Source organism: Ipomoea nil, unplaced genomic scaffold, assembly GCF_001879475.1.
Source record: "Ipomoea nil cultivar Tokyo-kokei standard unplaced genomic scaffold, Asagao_1.1 scaffold1074, whole genome shotgun sequence".
In the NCBI taxonomy this organism is placed as follows: Eukaryota; Viridiplantae; Streptophyta; class Magnoliopsida; order Solanales; family Convolvulaceae; genus Ipomoea; species Ipomoea nil.
In genome coordinates, this window is record NW_017617502.1 from 545,888 (window position 1) to 561,770 (window position 15,883).

General features: G+C 33.6%; 2 protein-coding genes across 2 annotated transcripts; one reads left to right on the plus strand and one right to left on the minus strand.

Annotated features, from left to right (window-relative positions):
• Window positions 1-3,344: 3,344 nt before the first annotated feature.
• LOC109182795 (potassium transporter 5-like) lies at window positions 3,345-10,207 on the plus strand. The gene is made up of 8 exons (XM_019332992.1): window positions 3,345-3,619; window positions 3,744-3,969; window positions 6,504-6,752; window positions 7,244-7,294; window positions 7,443-7,703; window positions 7,786-7,953; window positions 8,759-9,527; window positions 9,695-10,207. The coding sequence occupies exons 1-8, from the start codon at window positions 3,419-3,421 to the stop codon at window positions 10,065-10,067; spliced, it is 2,298 nt and encodes a 765-aa protein (XP_019188537.1). The 5' UTR covers window positions 3,345-3,418; the 3' UTR covers window positions 10,068-10,207.
• Window positions 10,208-14,108: 3,901 nt separating this feature from the next.
• LOC109182594 (nuclear transcription factor Y subunit B-1-like) lies at window positions 14,109-14,738 on the minus strand. The gene has a single exon (XM_019332745.1). The coding sequence runs from the start codon at window positions 14,631-14,633 to the stop codon at window positions 14,109-14,111; it is 525 nt and encodes a 174-aa protein (XP_019188290.1). The 5' UTR covers window positions 14,634-14,738.
• Window positions 14,739-15,883: the final 1,145 nt, after the last annotated feature.

Here is a 15,883-nt window from a genome sequence, read left to right on the forward strand (position 1 = left end):
TGTCACACGTGACGGCAACTAACACGCACGTGATATCCTTTTTTTTTTTTGAATATATCCTTTTCCTTCCATCTTCTTCACTTCTTGTGTACAAAACAGTAATCTCTGATTTGAAAGTTCCACACTTTTAGGGGCTTTTTAATGAGGAAAAGCATCCTCATATGGGGCCTGCACTCCCCCTTTATTTTAGGCTTAGGATTTTTTATTTTTATGTTTTTTTTTTAATAAAATATCGTATCTTCGAAAATATTTTCTCATCCTTCTATTGTTATATTATCATATTTGTAATTATCTATTATTTTCTCATCAACTGTTATATAATCAAAATTTATTTTCAAAAGTGATTCTACTTTCACATCAATCTTAACAAATTATTTTATTTATCAACAAATTTTTTTTTCACAATTATTTTCTTATATCAAAATATAAATTACTCACAAATATTAAAAATAACAAAAATTAAAATCTTGAGATCAAATAATTTGTATTATGTAAAAATTTGTAACTTAAACTAAAAATTATGAAAAACAAAATTAATTAAGATTTAAAATTTTATAACATTGATATCATTAAAATTTAAAAAAATTAAAAATTCAAATACATAAATTACATAAATATTCAAATACAAAATACAAAATTTAAATTTAATATACACATTTTTTGTTAAATATTAATTTATTTTTAACTTATATACTATAATAAAAAATAATAAAAGCAACAACAACATTTTAACAATTTAAAAAAGGATGGAAAAAGGAGGTTGGTGGCGGGCTCGCCTAGCCAATTGGCAAGGTGATGCTTTAGCCGTCAGCTTCTTACTAGCTTTGCAAAACTATAGGAATTTTCAACAAATTGAAATAAAATTTTTCAAAAATTCCATAAGTATATCACGGTTAATCTCAAGTATCTAATTTCTTTAAAATTGATTTATTTTTTCCGAGGATATATGCTAGGAGCGTTGAAACATCAGTTTTACAGGATACAATGGATTACACTACTATATTCAAGCACTCGAATATATTGTTCAATGATCTGGACAAGGAGAGAATACAATAATATTTTTTTAGATCAAAGTTGGTAAAAAGTTTTAGAGAGAATTACAGTACGTAGGAGTAGAAATGTTCAGAATTTTTGTTGGTACAAAATCATTTTGCCAACAACAAATATACATTTATAGGCCAGGAAACCTGAAAAAAAAAAAAAAAGGTTCAAACAATCCATAGAACTATTCGTCTCCTAACTAGACCTTCGTCTCCGGTTGAAGACAAAGAAACTCTAGCTTCATCTTCAACTTAGAGATGAAGTTCTTCATATCTGGCTAGAAATGAAGACCATTACTCTTGGTCTCCGGCAGGAGATGAAGAGGGGAGGGGTGCTTGAATTTTAATTTATTTAAAATTATTACAATATATTTAAAATTAGTTTGTCAAAAGGTTATCGCCACGTTAACCAACGATCGGTATTACATGTCACTTCAGGTTTAATTGTATAATTTTAAATTGTTTAAAGATTCAATTGCAATTTATTATATTTTTTAGATGACCCAATTATATATAACCTAGCTATATAAGCCTTATATTCCTAAAAAAAAAAAAAAATTGTTGGTCACACATGCTTTGATTCTCGTTAATTTCCTTAATCATTGTGCTGACAGCACATGTACCACAACAAATCTATTGCATATTTGAAGGTCATGAAGCGATAGATTAAGGTTTATGTCCTTAATTGTGACGTTTCGTAATGATGTAGCTCTATTTGGCAAGCCTAATTAAAAATTTAGTTAAAAGTTAAAAATTAAAAATTGTTAAGCTAGCATATTGTAGTTAAAAATATTTGATAAAATTAACTATTGGATAAGTTGATAAATGTAAAAAGATAAAAATAGATATCTTTATAAAATTATATATTCAAATTTAATAATAATAATAATAATAATAATAATAATAATAATAATAATAATAATAATAATAATAATAATAATAATAATAATAATAATAATACCATAACAAATCTACTGCATATTTGAATGTCATGAAGTGATAGATGAAGGTTTATTATGTCCTTAATTGAGACCTTTTGTAGAAATGTAGCTCTATTCAGCAAGTCTAACTAAAAATGTACTTAAAAAATAAAAATAGTTAAGCTAGAAAATTATGATTAAAATTAAAGTATTTGATAAAATTAATTAATTGTTAGATAAATTAATGAATGAAAAAAAGTAAAAAAAAATATCTTTATAAAATTTATATATATTCAAATTTAAGTATGCATACATAATAATTAATAATAATAATAATAATAATAATATTATTATTATTATTATTATTATTATTTCAAAAAAATGTTTATTCATCTAATTTAAATACCATTAACTCTTTATTTTATTTTTTTTTCTAATTTATGCTAATTACATTTTTTTTTTCTAATTTATGCTAATTACATATTTTTTTCTATGTTGTCCCAATCCACCTCTATTAGAACTTAATTAGAAGGGTCATTTTAAAAAGAAAACTACATATCTTTTCTAGTTATTTTTTTAAAAAAAACTATGCAAAAAACAATTATTCTTCTAGGAAAATTGAGATCGTTCCACCTGAGAGCAAGTCAAATGTCCAATGTGTTTCTTTTTAAAGAAAATATTATAATACTTTTCTTCACATTAGAGCAAGTATTACATTTTTATTAAAAATCATTACCGATTGCTTAAAAAATATTAGTGAAAATATAATATTGTTTAATGAAATTATAATATTTCACAAAAAAATATTATACATTCACAAAAAATGCTTATTTTGTCTTATTTATTATTCACAGGTCAAATTAATTATCTCATTTATTTTCTTTAATATTTTCATACAAGTTTTAAATTTAATTTTTTTTTGTGTGTGTTTAATGATACTTGTAATGTACCGAGTAATTTTAAATATATAAATTTTGTATAGTAATACTAAATTAAATAGTACGAAAAATAGAATTGTAAATAAGTTTGCATCAAATTAAACTTGCTTCATTGAATTAGGTACATAAAATGGTAAAAATTTAAAAGGAGTGTTATTACTTTCCTTCTTTCTCACACCGTGTGAGAGAGGTGTGAGAAAGGGTATAGTGAAGAGTGAAGAGCAACCGATGTTATCCCTAAAAAATGGGACATTATTATTATATTATTGGAAAACTATAATATATGATATGATGGCGATGGAGAGTTTTGAATTAACGCGTCCACGTGCCCACCCATTCCAAATACAAAGAACCATGCAATGCAATATATATAATTTCTTTGGGCGCGCCGCCTATAAGTACGCATTTTCCCCTCTTGCTTTCTCTGCACTTTCTCACCTCACATTCTCTTTTATAACCAAAACTCTACTCTCTATCTGCACATATATGCTAGTGTAAATTTTCCCTTGAGAGAAAAATAATGTCTAGTGTTGAGCCAACCCTCCATGATGAGAGTGAGAGCAGTGGCATAGAGCCAACCACCGATGAAATTTCTTCCCAAATTCCATCCACCCCGCTTCAAGACCGGAAAAATTCTTGGTTCAAGTTGAAACGATTGGACTCGCTGGATCTCGAGTCCAACAAGCTTAAAGGCCGACACGCTCACCATCACGCCTCTAAGGTCCTCAATCTTTAAATCGATCTTTGAGATACCCGCTCTTAATTCTTATTAATGAATTTGAATCTTTATATGTATTGATTTTGAATTGTGATATGTTTTTAACTACATATATATATATATGCAGGGGTTGGGATGGTCAGTGGTGTTGCAACTAGCGTTCCAGAGCATAGGAGTGGTGTATGGAGACATCGGAACCTCACCTTTGTATGTGTACTCCAGCACCTTCACCAATCCGATCAAATACGATGATGACATCCTAGGTGTCCTGTCATTGATCTACTACACCATCACTCTCATCCCACTCATCAAATACGTCTTCATTGTTCTTCGTGCCAACGACAATGGAGATGGTAACTATTACCTACTTTTTCGATTCTTTTATTATATGTTGAGAGATAAAACAATATTGCAAACATAGTCTAATATAATTAAAACGTTATGAAGTTATTACATGTTAGAATCACGTTAAATATTAGGATGGTATATATCCCTCAAAGGCCCATATTTTATTCTTCCTTTGTTTAACGTTTCATTATAATATATCTCATTCTTTGGCTTTCATAAAGAAAGGTAATTGTCATGCCGTTGGTAAGAATCTTGAGTTTGATTATTGTTTAAATCTGGCTTAAAATAATTATAGTAAAATTTTCTTGTTAATAATTTGTTTTCAGACTTTCTCTAGATAGTTTTTGATTTTATAGGAGATATATGTTGACTAATTGAAATTATAACGTATATGTGCCCACTATTTTGAGATTAAAAGAAGAAAAAAAAAAAGACGACTTGTCAAATTTATCTCTATAAAATCTTGGTCCATTTAATGGTAAAATATAATATAAGTGTTTGTTGTCTGTACGACTGTACATAGTTACTAGGCATGACATTATTTCCAATATAATATAATTAAATAATGTTTGTAATCTAGCTAGGTATGTATTTACTTGGGGAGGGTGCATATGGGTTTAAATCTCACTAAAAATAATTTTAATAAAGTTCTTATACGAACAATTTGTTTTTTAGACTTTTTTAGATGTTTTTTTTTTTTTTTTTTTTTTTTTTTTTTTTTTTTATAAAAAATTTTATGGGAGATATGTGTTGATTAATTGAAATTATAATATATATCAGCAAATTTTACCATGGACTAGGGTCTACCTTGCATTGTAGTCCCTGGTCCAAAAATAACCTTCAGATTTCGTATCTATAGTTGACACATTCTGTACTTGCAGTTGATAGTTTATGTACCTGTAGCTATTATATTTTGTGTTAACAATTATCAAGTTATTTATTTACATGTACATGAATTGTTAATTATAGGTACAAAATGTGTTAATTGAAGGAACAAAATTTTTATACGGGTTTACAATGTAATATGAACTCTAGTCCATTAACAATTGATGTATATGTGCCTATTATTTTGAGATTTATAAACAAAAAATAGATTAGTCAAATTTCTCAATAAAGTCTTGATCCATTATTTCCAATAGATTAGTGTTGTCTGTACCTAATTACGAGGAATAACATTATTTCCAATAAAATATAATTAAATCAAGTTTGTAATCTTGTAGGGTGTGTATTTACTTGGGGGAGGATGCATATTGGTTTTAGACTTGGCGTGGCTTAATTGGTTTAAATGATGTTTTGATTAAAATAATAATTTTACCCTTTAACTTTGTCCGTCTATCATTTTCAATTTTTTTTTAAATATATTTTGATTTGAATACTTAAAATCAAAATTGTGCATTATTTTTGTCATTATAGGCACTTACTAGGAATATGTTATATGTTAACATCAAAATTATGCATTATTTTTGTCATTATACGCACTTACTAGGAATATGTTATATGTCAACATAAATATAAAGGTCGTAATTAGCGAGGAATTTCGCGCATTATTATTGACGAAAAATATGGTATTTGTCTGCAAGTTGCATATGGTCCAAAGATTTTTTAATTTTATGTTGTCCTTGTATTGGAAAACATAATCAATAGTTAACAACTATTTTATATAGACTCGAAGTTATGAATTGTCAGCTGGATGGATCGGAGCACCAATTAACATTTTTCAACAGATCGGAAAACAAAAAATAACAGACAAAAAATTTGAATTTAACTCACATATACTTCGGCATATTCCTCGTGTATTGACTAATTATTGGCTCTTAAGAGTCATTTTATAAATTTTTAAAAAGAGTTAATTCAGTGGATGTTTTTATCTTTGGTGACAATTTCAAATTTTGTCTAGAGAATTGTTTTTGTCATTTAACAATTTAGACTATTCTATTTTGAACACTTTTGGCCATTTTCGATGACTTCTTCCGGAGTTATTTTAGGCAAGACATTTTGCCATTTTCGTTTCTTCAAAATTTTCTTTTTATTTTATAATTATCGGCGCCAATTTTATTTTTGTTCGTCTCTTTAACCGTGGATTGCACCATTTCTTTCATCTAGCTCTTGTCTTAATCTTCTTCAACCCGGTCCCAAACCGTCCTTCGTCAATAGCGATACTAAGTACATGAAGATCTCTGGGTGTTGGGAAATCATTTTGCAATGCGGTTGGAAAACTCAGGATGTTGCCATTCGGTTGGCTTTAGTCTGACCGATATTGTTTTAGTCCATGATTCTGTGAATCATCTACTATAGAGAGAGAGAGAATTGTCTAGAACTAAATTTAAAAATGCCACAATAAACAAGGGAACTCTGTTGAATTTAACTCTTTAAAAACTTTATAGTTACTTCTTTTTGCTCAATTAATTAATGCATAGACCAAACGGTCTGACAAGAATATGTACCATTTCAATTCTTACGTACCTATAGTACATAAATTAAAAAGCTAGAAATCACATTTTGATATTTGATTTTTGTTTTTGAAAAAAATATTATGCAGGTGGGACGTTTGCAATGTATTCTTTGATATGCCGATATGCGAAAGTGGGGTTAATCCCAAGCCAAGAGGCAGAAGATGGAGATGTGTCCACCTTCAAACTTGAGTTGCCTAATCATCGTGTTCGTTTAGCTTCTAAGCTCAAATCCTATCTTGAAAACAGCACTGTAGCTAAATTCATCTTGCTCTTTGCCACCATGCTTGGCACTTCTATGGTAATCGGTGACGGTGTCCTCACTCCTTGTATTTCAGGTATTAATTTTTTTTAGTACTACTAACTCTATTATAATGTAATATCTGTTTATAATTGTTTTTTTCAATCTATTGAAACACAAAGAGTCAAAAAGTCCAAAATTAGTTGGTGACTTGTAATTATAGGTCACTAGGGTTCTGGCGACCCTCCGATCAATTTCCAACCAGGTTCTGGGAACAAACACTAGCGGCATGCGACTGTCAAACCGTCGTCGCTAGTGTTTGTCTCCGGAATCTTGTTGAAAATTGGTTAGAGGATCGCCGGAACCCTAGTGACCTGTAATTACAGGTCACCAACCAGTTTTTGAGTTTCAATGCTCCATAATAACATGTTTATGAGTTTAATTGTACCTTTTAAAAATCTAACGGCCTAATTTTCTTTTCGAATAAAATTTAGTGACTTATTTGACATTTTTCCTTATTATTATTACTAAATCACTATATAATGTTGATCTTGGCAAGTAATAAGAATTTTCAACTTGTGTGGACAGTTCTGTCAGCGGTGGGCGGCCTGAAGCAAGCAACTTCTAAACTTACCGATGGTAATCCATACTAACACTCCAACTATGTTATTAAACAAAGTATAAATACATACATATACATGTGTGCATTAATATTTACACACACACATATATATAGTTAAAAATGTTACTTTACACTATTTAAAAAGCTGAGATGTGAATAATGCAGATACCGTGGTCTGGATTTCGGTTGCAATTTTAGTGTGTCTGTTCATGATTCAAAGGTTTGGAACTGACAAAGTTGGCTACACCTTTGCTCCCATAATTTGCCTATGGTTCATTTCCATAGCCATGATTGGAGTGTACAACTTAGCCAAGCATGACCACACCGTCCTTAAAGCCGTTAATCCCAAGTACATTGTTGACTACTTCCGGAGGAACAAGAAAGATGCCTGGATTTCTTTGGGTGGCGTCGTTCTCGCTATAACTGGTGAATTATTAATCTTTTTAGTAATTGACTGGATTCGATCTTTTAGTATGATTTGAATTTTAATGTTAATTTGTGGTTGTAGGAACTGAGGCGCTGTTTGCGGATGTTGGTCACTTCAGTGTCCGGTCCATACAAATCAGCATGTGTAGTGTAACCTATCCTGCCCTTATCTTAGCCTACACCGGACAGGCTGCTTTCCTTCGGAATCATAAGGACTTAGTTTCTGACACCTTTTACAGCTCAATACCAAGTGAGTATACTAATATCAAGCTTTTAGCACTACACCAAAAGTTGTAGTTAATAGCGAAGTCACAATTTAAATATTACTCTTAAAATTAAACACTTATCACTACGCCAAAAGCTACAGTTAGTAACAATAACACAATTTAATTTCTTTATACTGTTACATTTTTTAGAGGCAGGGTGTTGGATATTTGTCCCTTCTGGCCTCCACTCAACAATCTCCTAGTCAAATGGTTGCTGGATTTGACCCTTCAGGCCTCTACCCAACAATTCCCTAGCCACATGCATGGTGCTGGATAAATTTGACCCTTTAGGCCTCTACATACCCAACAATTCCCTAGCTACATGCACACACCTCCGTTACCTTTTGGGAGGCCTACGCCCCATAGAAACTGTCTATCTGAAACTGTCCCTTGACCCGTAGGTCCTGATAGAATGTTAGAATATATTCTAGCCTTTCCAGAGTGGTATCTCACTGATGGCTCGGACTTCGTGAAAGAAGGCCTCCTTCGCCATCCACCTAAGCTGCGCAGGAAAGGCCCAAAGCCAATCCCAGGGAATAGTGACGCATAATAGGGTCTTTCTGTCCAGGTGCAGATAGTCCCCATATTCACAGACATGTCTATTTGCTAAACCTGCCCCTTCAGACTTCTATCTAATAATCCTCTAACTATTTGGTGCTAAACTTAACCTTCAAGTCTTCGCCCAATAATTACCTAGCCACATATGCTAGGCTTGGCCCTTGGCCTCCAACAATAACAATATGCCATTTGTATGTCTGTCTATGCTAACATATATGCATATATATGCAGAATCTGTATACTGGCCAATGTTTGGGGTAGCTGTAGCGGCTGCAATTATTGCCAGTCAGGCCATGATTTCTGGCACATTTTCTATCATCCAGCAATCCCTCTCTTTAGGCTGCTTTCCTCGCGTCAAGATCGTCCATACCTCCACCAAATACGAGGGACAAGTTTACATCCCCGAGGTCAATTACCTTCTCATGGTAGCTTGCGTTGCTGTCACTCTCGGCTTCAAAACCACTGCCCGAATCGGCAACGCCTATGGTATCGCCGTGGTTTTCGTGATGACACTAACCTCAACACTCCTAGTCCTAATCATGATCATGATCTGGAAAACCAATATCTTCCTGGTAATCCTGTACGTCCTGGTGATTGGTTCTGTGGAGCTGCTTTACCTAAGCTCAGTACTGTATAAGTTTGATCAAGGAGGGTATCTCCCCCTCGCATTTGCCCTCTTTCTCATGTTCATCATGTTCACTTGGAACATGGTGTATAGAAAGAAATACTATTTCGAGTTGGACCATAAAGTTTCTTCGGACAAGGTTAAGGAGATTCTCACCAACACAAATTCTTGTCGTCTCCCCGGTCTAGCGGTGTTTTACTCCGAGCTGGTTCATGGGATTCCCCCAATCTTCCAACACTATGTGGAAAACGTGCCGGCTCTTCATTCCGTTATGGTTTTCGTCTCCATAAAGTCTCTCCCCATCAGTAAAGTCCCGGTGGAGGAGCGGTTCTTGTTCCGCCGTGTCCAGCCCTACGTTTTCCGCTGCGTGGTCAGGTATGTTAAAGATTAATTGTATTATTCCTTTTATATTTGCTCTATTATTTAGTCTTCAGGTTGTTGCAGTAGCTCTCCTTTAGAATAGTTTCGTAACTTCATCATTGGACTATAAATAGCCAGTACTTCTGTGATTAATACATATGATTTTCCTCACCTTTACAAAGGTACGGGTACACGGACGTGAGGAACGAGGAGGAGCCGTTCGAGAGGCTGCTGGTGGAGAGGATAAAAGAGTTCGTAAGAGATGATATCGTGTTTAGACAGGAGAGCAAGAGCGAGGACGAAGCGGCGGCTGAGGAGGAGGTGGAGGCGTTGTCACGGAGAGAGATTGAGGTGGTGGATAGGGCGTGGCGGAGCGGGGTGGTGCACTTGGTGGGGGAGCAAGAAGTGGTGGCGGGGAAGGGAGCTGGGATAGCTAACAAGTTGTTGATAAATTATGTTTACAACTTTATGAAGAGGAATTTAAGGCAGAGTTACAAAGTGTTTGATATTCCGCAGAAGAGAATGCTCAAGGTGGGGATGACCTACGAGCTATAACATATGCATATATGCCATTAGAGCCCCAAATATATCATTCAATTTCTGGTATATTACTGTATGTGTTGTATATGTATGTGGTCCTCTGCTACTCATATCACTACATAAATAAAAATGAAGCACCTTATATATCTTTCTTTTATCATCTCAATAATTAAGTTTAGAGACATAATCAGACTTTGAAATGAAATCAATTGTGTGGATTCGATTAATTTAATATATTTTATCCGTGCATTGCACACGCACCGAATGTGCAATGCACGTCATTGCACGGGCACCGCACGGATAATTGGATAATTATTTTTTCGAATTCAAGCAATGATAATATCGAAAAACATAATCGATACAATTCATTTCATCAATTGCACTATATAATATTCGTTGTTATAATTTATATTTGTATATTCATCAAAATATTCTTAAAGATTATAACAAATTATTCCGTGCAACGCACAGGTAAAAATACTACTACTAGTAATAATAATAATAATAATAATAATAATAATAAGGTCCTCCCAAATGCTCTGTCGGGTCGGGGTGTGGGGGGGCCTTAGGGTTGGGGTTCAGCCTTTTGGAAGAATAATAAGGTGGTAAAATGTTACTGTGCACAAAGAAAAAGCCAAAAGACATATTATGGAATAAAACACATGTTCTTACCATTTCTTCATGGAGCCTTTTAAGTTTAATTGAAAACTTTTAGTTTTTATTTCTAAACTAACTAGGTAAAAATGAAATATTGGGCTTCTAAAATTTGGGACCCTCTAAAATCTGGGGCCCTTTGCGGTAGCCCAGATTGCACAACCCAAAATCCGGGCCTGGCTGTCGGGCCTCAGGGAATGACTCATGTTGATCAGATAAAAAGGGCAGAAATGGGTCTAAGTCGAGTTGGACATGGAAGTGGTGGTCAGAGCGGTGACAGGGACTTCGGATGTGGATTTGGTACGTAGCGGGGTTGTTACTATTGGATTGCAGAGCGCTGCTTAAACGGGTCGAAAACACCCGAGTGACCCACATCTTGGGGGAGGGGAATCAGTGTGTTGACTTTCTCGCAAATCTAGGCCATGTTAGCATTTGGGGGACAACGAGGAACAAGGACCTCTTAGTCTGGGACGCACAAAGTGTGCCGACTAGGAGGGAAATCGTTATATCGTGCACCAGGACGCACACTGCATTGTGTGCCCCGCCCTCCCAAAATGATGTCGTTTTGACAAGTTGTGTGGGGAGTTGACACGACAGAGTGTATGCGTATTCTGTTATATAATTATGTACATTCTGTTATACAATTATATACATTTTTTAATATATTTATGTAAATTCTTTTACACAATTATGTACATTCGAAACAAGTGATTTTTTTTAAGATTAAAAGTTTATGTGTATTATGTTAAGAGTTTATGTGTATTATGTTAGATTATATGTATTATCTTTTAAAAAAAGAGTATGTGCAGTATATTCTGTTATACAATTATGTACATTCGAAACATGATATTTTTTTAAAGAAGTTAATAGCATACAGGTAAAAGCAGAATTTCTAAAAAAAAAAGTAGAAAACGATGCCACTTTGCACTAGGACGCACAATGCAATGTGTGCCCTGGTGCACGATATAAATTACCCTATGCTAAGAGGGTTAGATTGCAAATTATGCCCTGGAAACGTGTTCACCATGAATGGTGAACACGGACCCAAACGACATCGTTTTTACGGGAAAAAAAAAATTAGTTAATGTGCTATTAACGGCGTTTTGCATTTTATGTTCAGATTATGAATTTACATTTATTAAATTATGAATTTTATGTTATGAGATTATGAATTTACAGTTATGTAATTATGAATTTTCTGTAAATACACAATCTCATAACAGAAAATTCATAATCTCATAAAAGAATATTCATAATTTCATAACTGCACATTCATAAATCTATGCCTGTACATTCATAATTTATGAGTGTTGAAGAAGCTTGCTTGAAGAGGAAGTAAAACCGCGAAATGTGAAAATGAAGAAGAAAAGTCGCGCTGTTAATTAAGAGAGAGAACAATAATAATAATAATAATAATAATAATAATAATAATAATAATAATAACGGTGGCGTTACCGTTGGGACTGTGTTCACCATGGATGGTGAACACGGTTCCACGACATAACGATTGAGGTTAGATAATCTAGGGCCTTTGGCCCGTCGGTTGCACCAAAAAATATTAATACTTAATTATCATCTTAATATTACTTTTAAATTTTAATTAAAATTAAATATATTGTATTATTGAAAAAATTTTAAAATTATTTTTGGAATACTAAAATATAAAAAGTTTAAAATTAAATAATAAATAAAGCATAGTAATAAATTTGCATAATAAAAGCATGGGTCACACTTGTTTCAGACAGTTTCACGGATCTTTATTTGTGAGATGAGGTTGAGTCAGATCAATATGTAAATATAATACTAAATCAAAAATAAAATGTTTGTTATAAGAGAATAAAACAACCCTCGTAGTCTCGTGCCTAATTACATTATTAGTGTAATAATATAATATAGCCCACTTTGGAATTATTTATTTTTGGACACTCAAAAAGCTTCATCCAAATTCAGTAAAGTAATATCCGTACTTATAACACAATCTTTATTCTTTAATTTGCCAAGATCTGGTATTTGGGTTGAATTTGTCAATCTCGACAATTATTATCTTTTTGATTTACAAGAAAAATTATAACCACAAGAAGGTAAACTAACATGGCAACATATGATCCATAGCTAATCGGCTCAACCCAAAAAAGTCAAAAGATAATTCTCACTAGAAGTAGAATTAGAACCTTATGATTATCAAGCTAATTGTATGTCTGACCAACGTGATTGAGCAACAATAATTATCTTTTGTCACCTGAATTCATGAGTTGAAGATCAATAAGATTATATTTAGTCTAATTAATTCACAATTAGAAATGTGTCTCTTGCAGTTATAAAATATATATTACCTTAATTTTTTGCGTATAAATATATATTACCTTTAGTTATAATTTTATAATAGAGGATTTGAACTGATATATTTCTTATACTTGAGAATCAAATAATATCAATTTTGCCAAGTACTATATATGGTACCTTCGTTACCATTAGGTAGTCACTGAATCGAATCTGGATAGTAATGGGAGTATTGATTCTTTAGGCCGGTTGAAAAGATTAAGAAAGTATAAAACAGTTTCAAAAAAATCCATTTTAAATTTGATAATTAAAATTAAAGTAAAAGAAGGAATGCAGTAATAGATGGACCAAATTCGAACTTAATTAACCATATGTGTATATATAGTAGACAATTAAGCAAAAAATTAGTCGATATGATCTTACTCTTCTCCTAAAAGGTTGGGGTTCTATTTCTTCTATTTCTTGTTTTATTTCGTCATCTATTTTGTCATTTTCTTCTTCTTCATCTGTACCTTTCAAGATCAACGCGCGCTTTTCTATTTGTGAAAGGTTGCTCATTTTAGGAAGAAGAATGGGTGTGGGTATTCTGCCAAAAGAGTGGAGACTCATCATAAAAAAGAGAATCACAAAGAAAAAATGAAAATAGAACGATTTTTATCTATGTGTTTTCCTGCCTATTCAATACGTATGTGTTTTCCTGCCAATTCAAAAAATTCACATACTAAAATTTGGCCAATGAACCAGGTAAAAAAAGAACTTGTTACGAACAACATCTTGTTGTTGGATCGAAACGTGTAAATGCGGACTAATTTCCTTGCCGCTGAACTTGGTAAAATGCAAGTGTTAAGCAACTACCGTAAAATGAGATGATTTAGAAATATACAGCTGAGATTAGACATGGAATTTTGGAACTCCCCAACCTCAAGGGCCTCTCAAACCCCGACTCAACTGAGCATTTGAAAGGATGTAAATCAAATTACGGTGACTCAATAATTCAGCGGACAGGGTCAAATGTAGGTTAATCTCACACTGCCATCGCCGAGGTTCGGACCTTGGTCTCTTTCCTCAAATACTACATACTGAATCATTGAGCTCAGCCCGTGTGGACTAATATGATATTAATCACTTCATGAAATTGTTGGTTCGGGAAGCTGTTGGGCAAAAATTGGATTGCCCTACAGATTCCCTTATATACATTATTGGTGCACCTTCCTCCTCTTCTTCCCTTTCATCAGTACTTCTTTCACCTGCAACACTCTTACTTTGATTCGCCCTTTCCCCTTCCATCTCTCTGTGCCTATGCAGATACCTCTTCAACGGCGCTGCATAATCGTCGAACCCTAAACTCCCCAGCGCCCAACAAACGTCGTCGCCGTTCACCGTTTTCCGCTTCTCCTTCCGGCACTTGTCCGACGCTTCTCCGGTCACGAAGCTAATGAACTCCGAAACACATTCTTGCATCGTCAGTTTCGCCTCTTTTGAGATCTTCGCGTTAGGGGGAAGAATCTTCTTCATAATCCGCCCCACGTTCGCTATCGGCAGCAGCCGATCTTGCTCCTTCATCACTCCATCTTCACCGCCGGTACCGGAGGAACACCGTGCTCCGGCGGAGCTGTATTCAAAGCCTTGCATTATGTTATCAACCATATATGTTTCTATATAGAGAAATTAATATAATCACTGGTTCAGTAAGACAGTATTTGGCTGAAAATTTTCCAGACAGACAAAAGACACATTTCTCTCTTGGATGTCTAGGTTCATTAGCTAAACCTCGTCTCTAAATAGATGTACTAAAGTGATACTTTTTATGTTTCATGATGCATACATACGAATCTCTTTAATATGTGTGTATCCTCCATTACATATTATATATACACATAATTTCTACTTAGCGTAACATTATCGAGATTCTGAAAGCATATAACACTTATCAATCTGAGTGCGCGTGGGACATGGTGAAAGAAACAAATGTTTATTGATGGTGCAAGTTAGGTCAATCTTTGCTAGATATGTTCAAGGCCATTAGAGGATGGACTTGGGGAAATTCTTAACCCTAATTAAGAGCTTTATAAAAAGTTGTCTTACCTTCTTCAATTATGGATCAAATGGTCCCCCTTTCCCTTTAAATTTCTTGGGTAATTAACCTCTCTATAATGCTGTCAATAAGTTGCAGTACTTTGTGCCTTAAATATTATATATTATTAATTTGAAAGTTAATTGTGGATCGGACCAAATGCACGTGCCACGTGGTACTTCTGGCAAGGAGCATGCCGTCAACAAAACCTAAAAAAATAGGCTGCTTTGGAATTAAGTGGATTAATTAGATAACCTACTACTAATTAAGTAGGTTTATGGGATTTGCCAGTTTTAGTGCATATCGTTTTGTTTCTAAAAGAAGTTTAAAGTTGTCCCTCTCAAGCCTTAAGGACATGCGGATTATGCTTAAAAAGGATAGGACATGATTTAGGTATGATGTTCGATACTTAGAGCTGGCAATTTGTAAACCACTCATTAACACGACATAAAATTGGATACGAAAATAACGAAGTGATGTTTAGTCTTAACGTGTTTTAAGTCATTAATGAATTGATCCATTAAAATTCGTGTCTCAAGGGGCCAATTCGCTTAACCTGTTAAGAACTTATTTACCTTGTTAATATTAGTATTAATTATGATTTTTAGATAGTATTTTATTCTTCCAAAAGGCTGAACCCCAACCCTAAGGGCCCCCCACACCCCGGCCCGACAAAGCATTTGGGAGGATGTAAATCATGGTGACTCAACTGAACATGAACCATAGAGGCTAGACCGGTGCTCACTGCGCACAAGGAGCCCCCCTCACTTTGAGAGGTTGCTCCCACACTGCCGCTGGTGAGACTCGATATTAATATTAATAT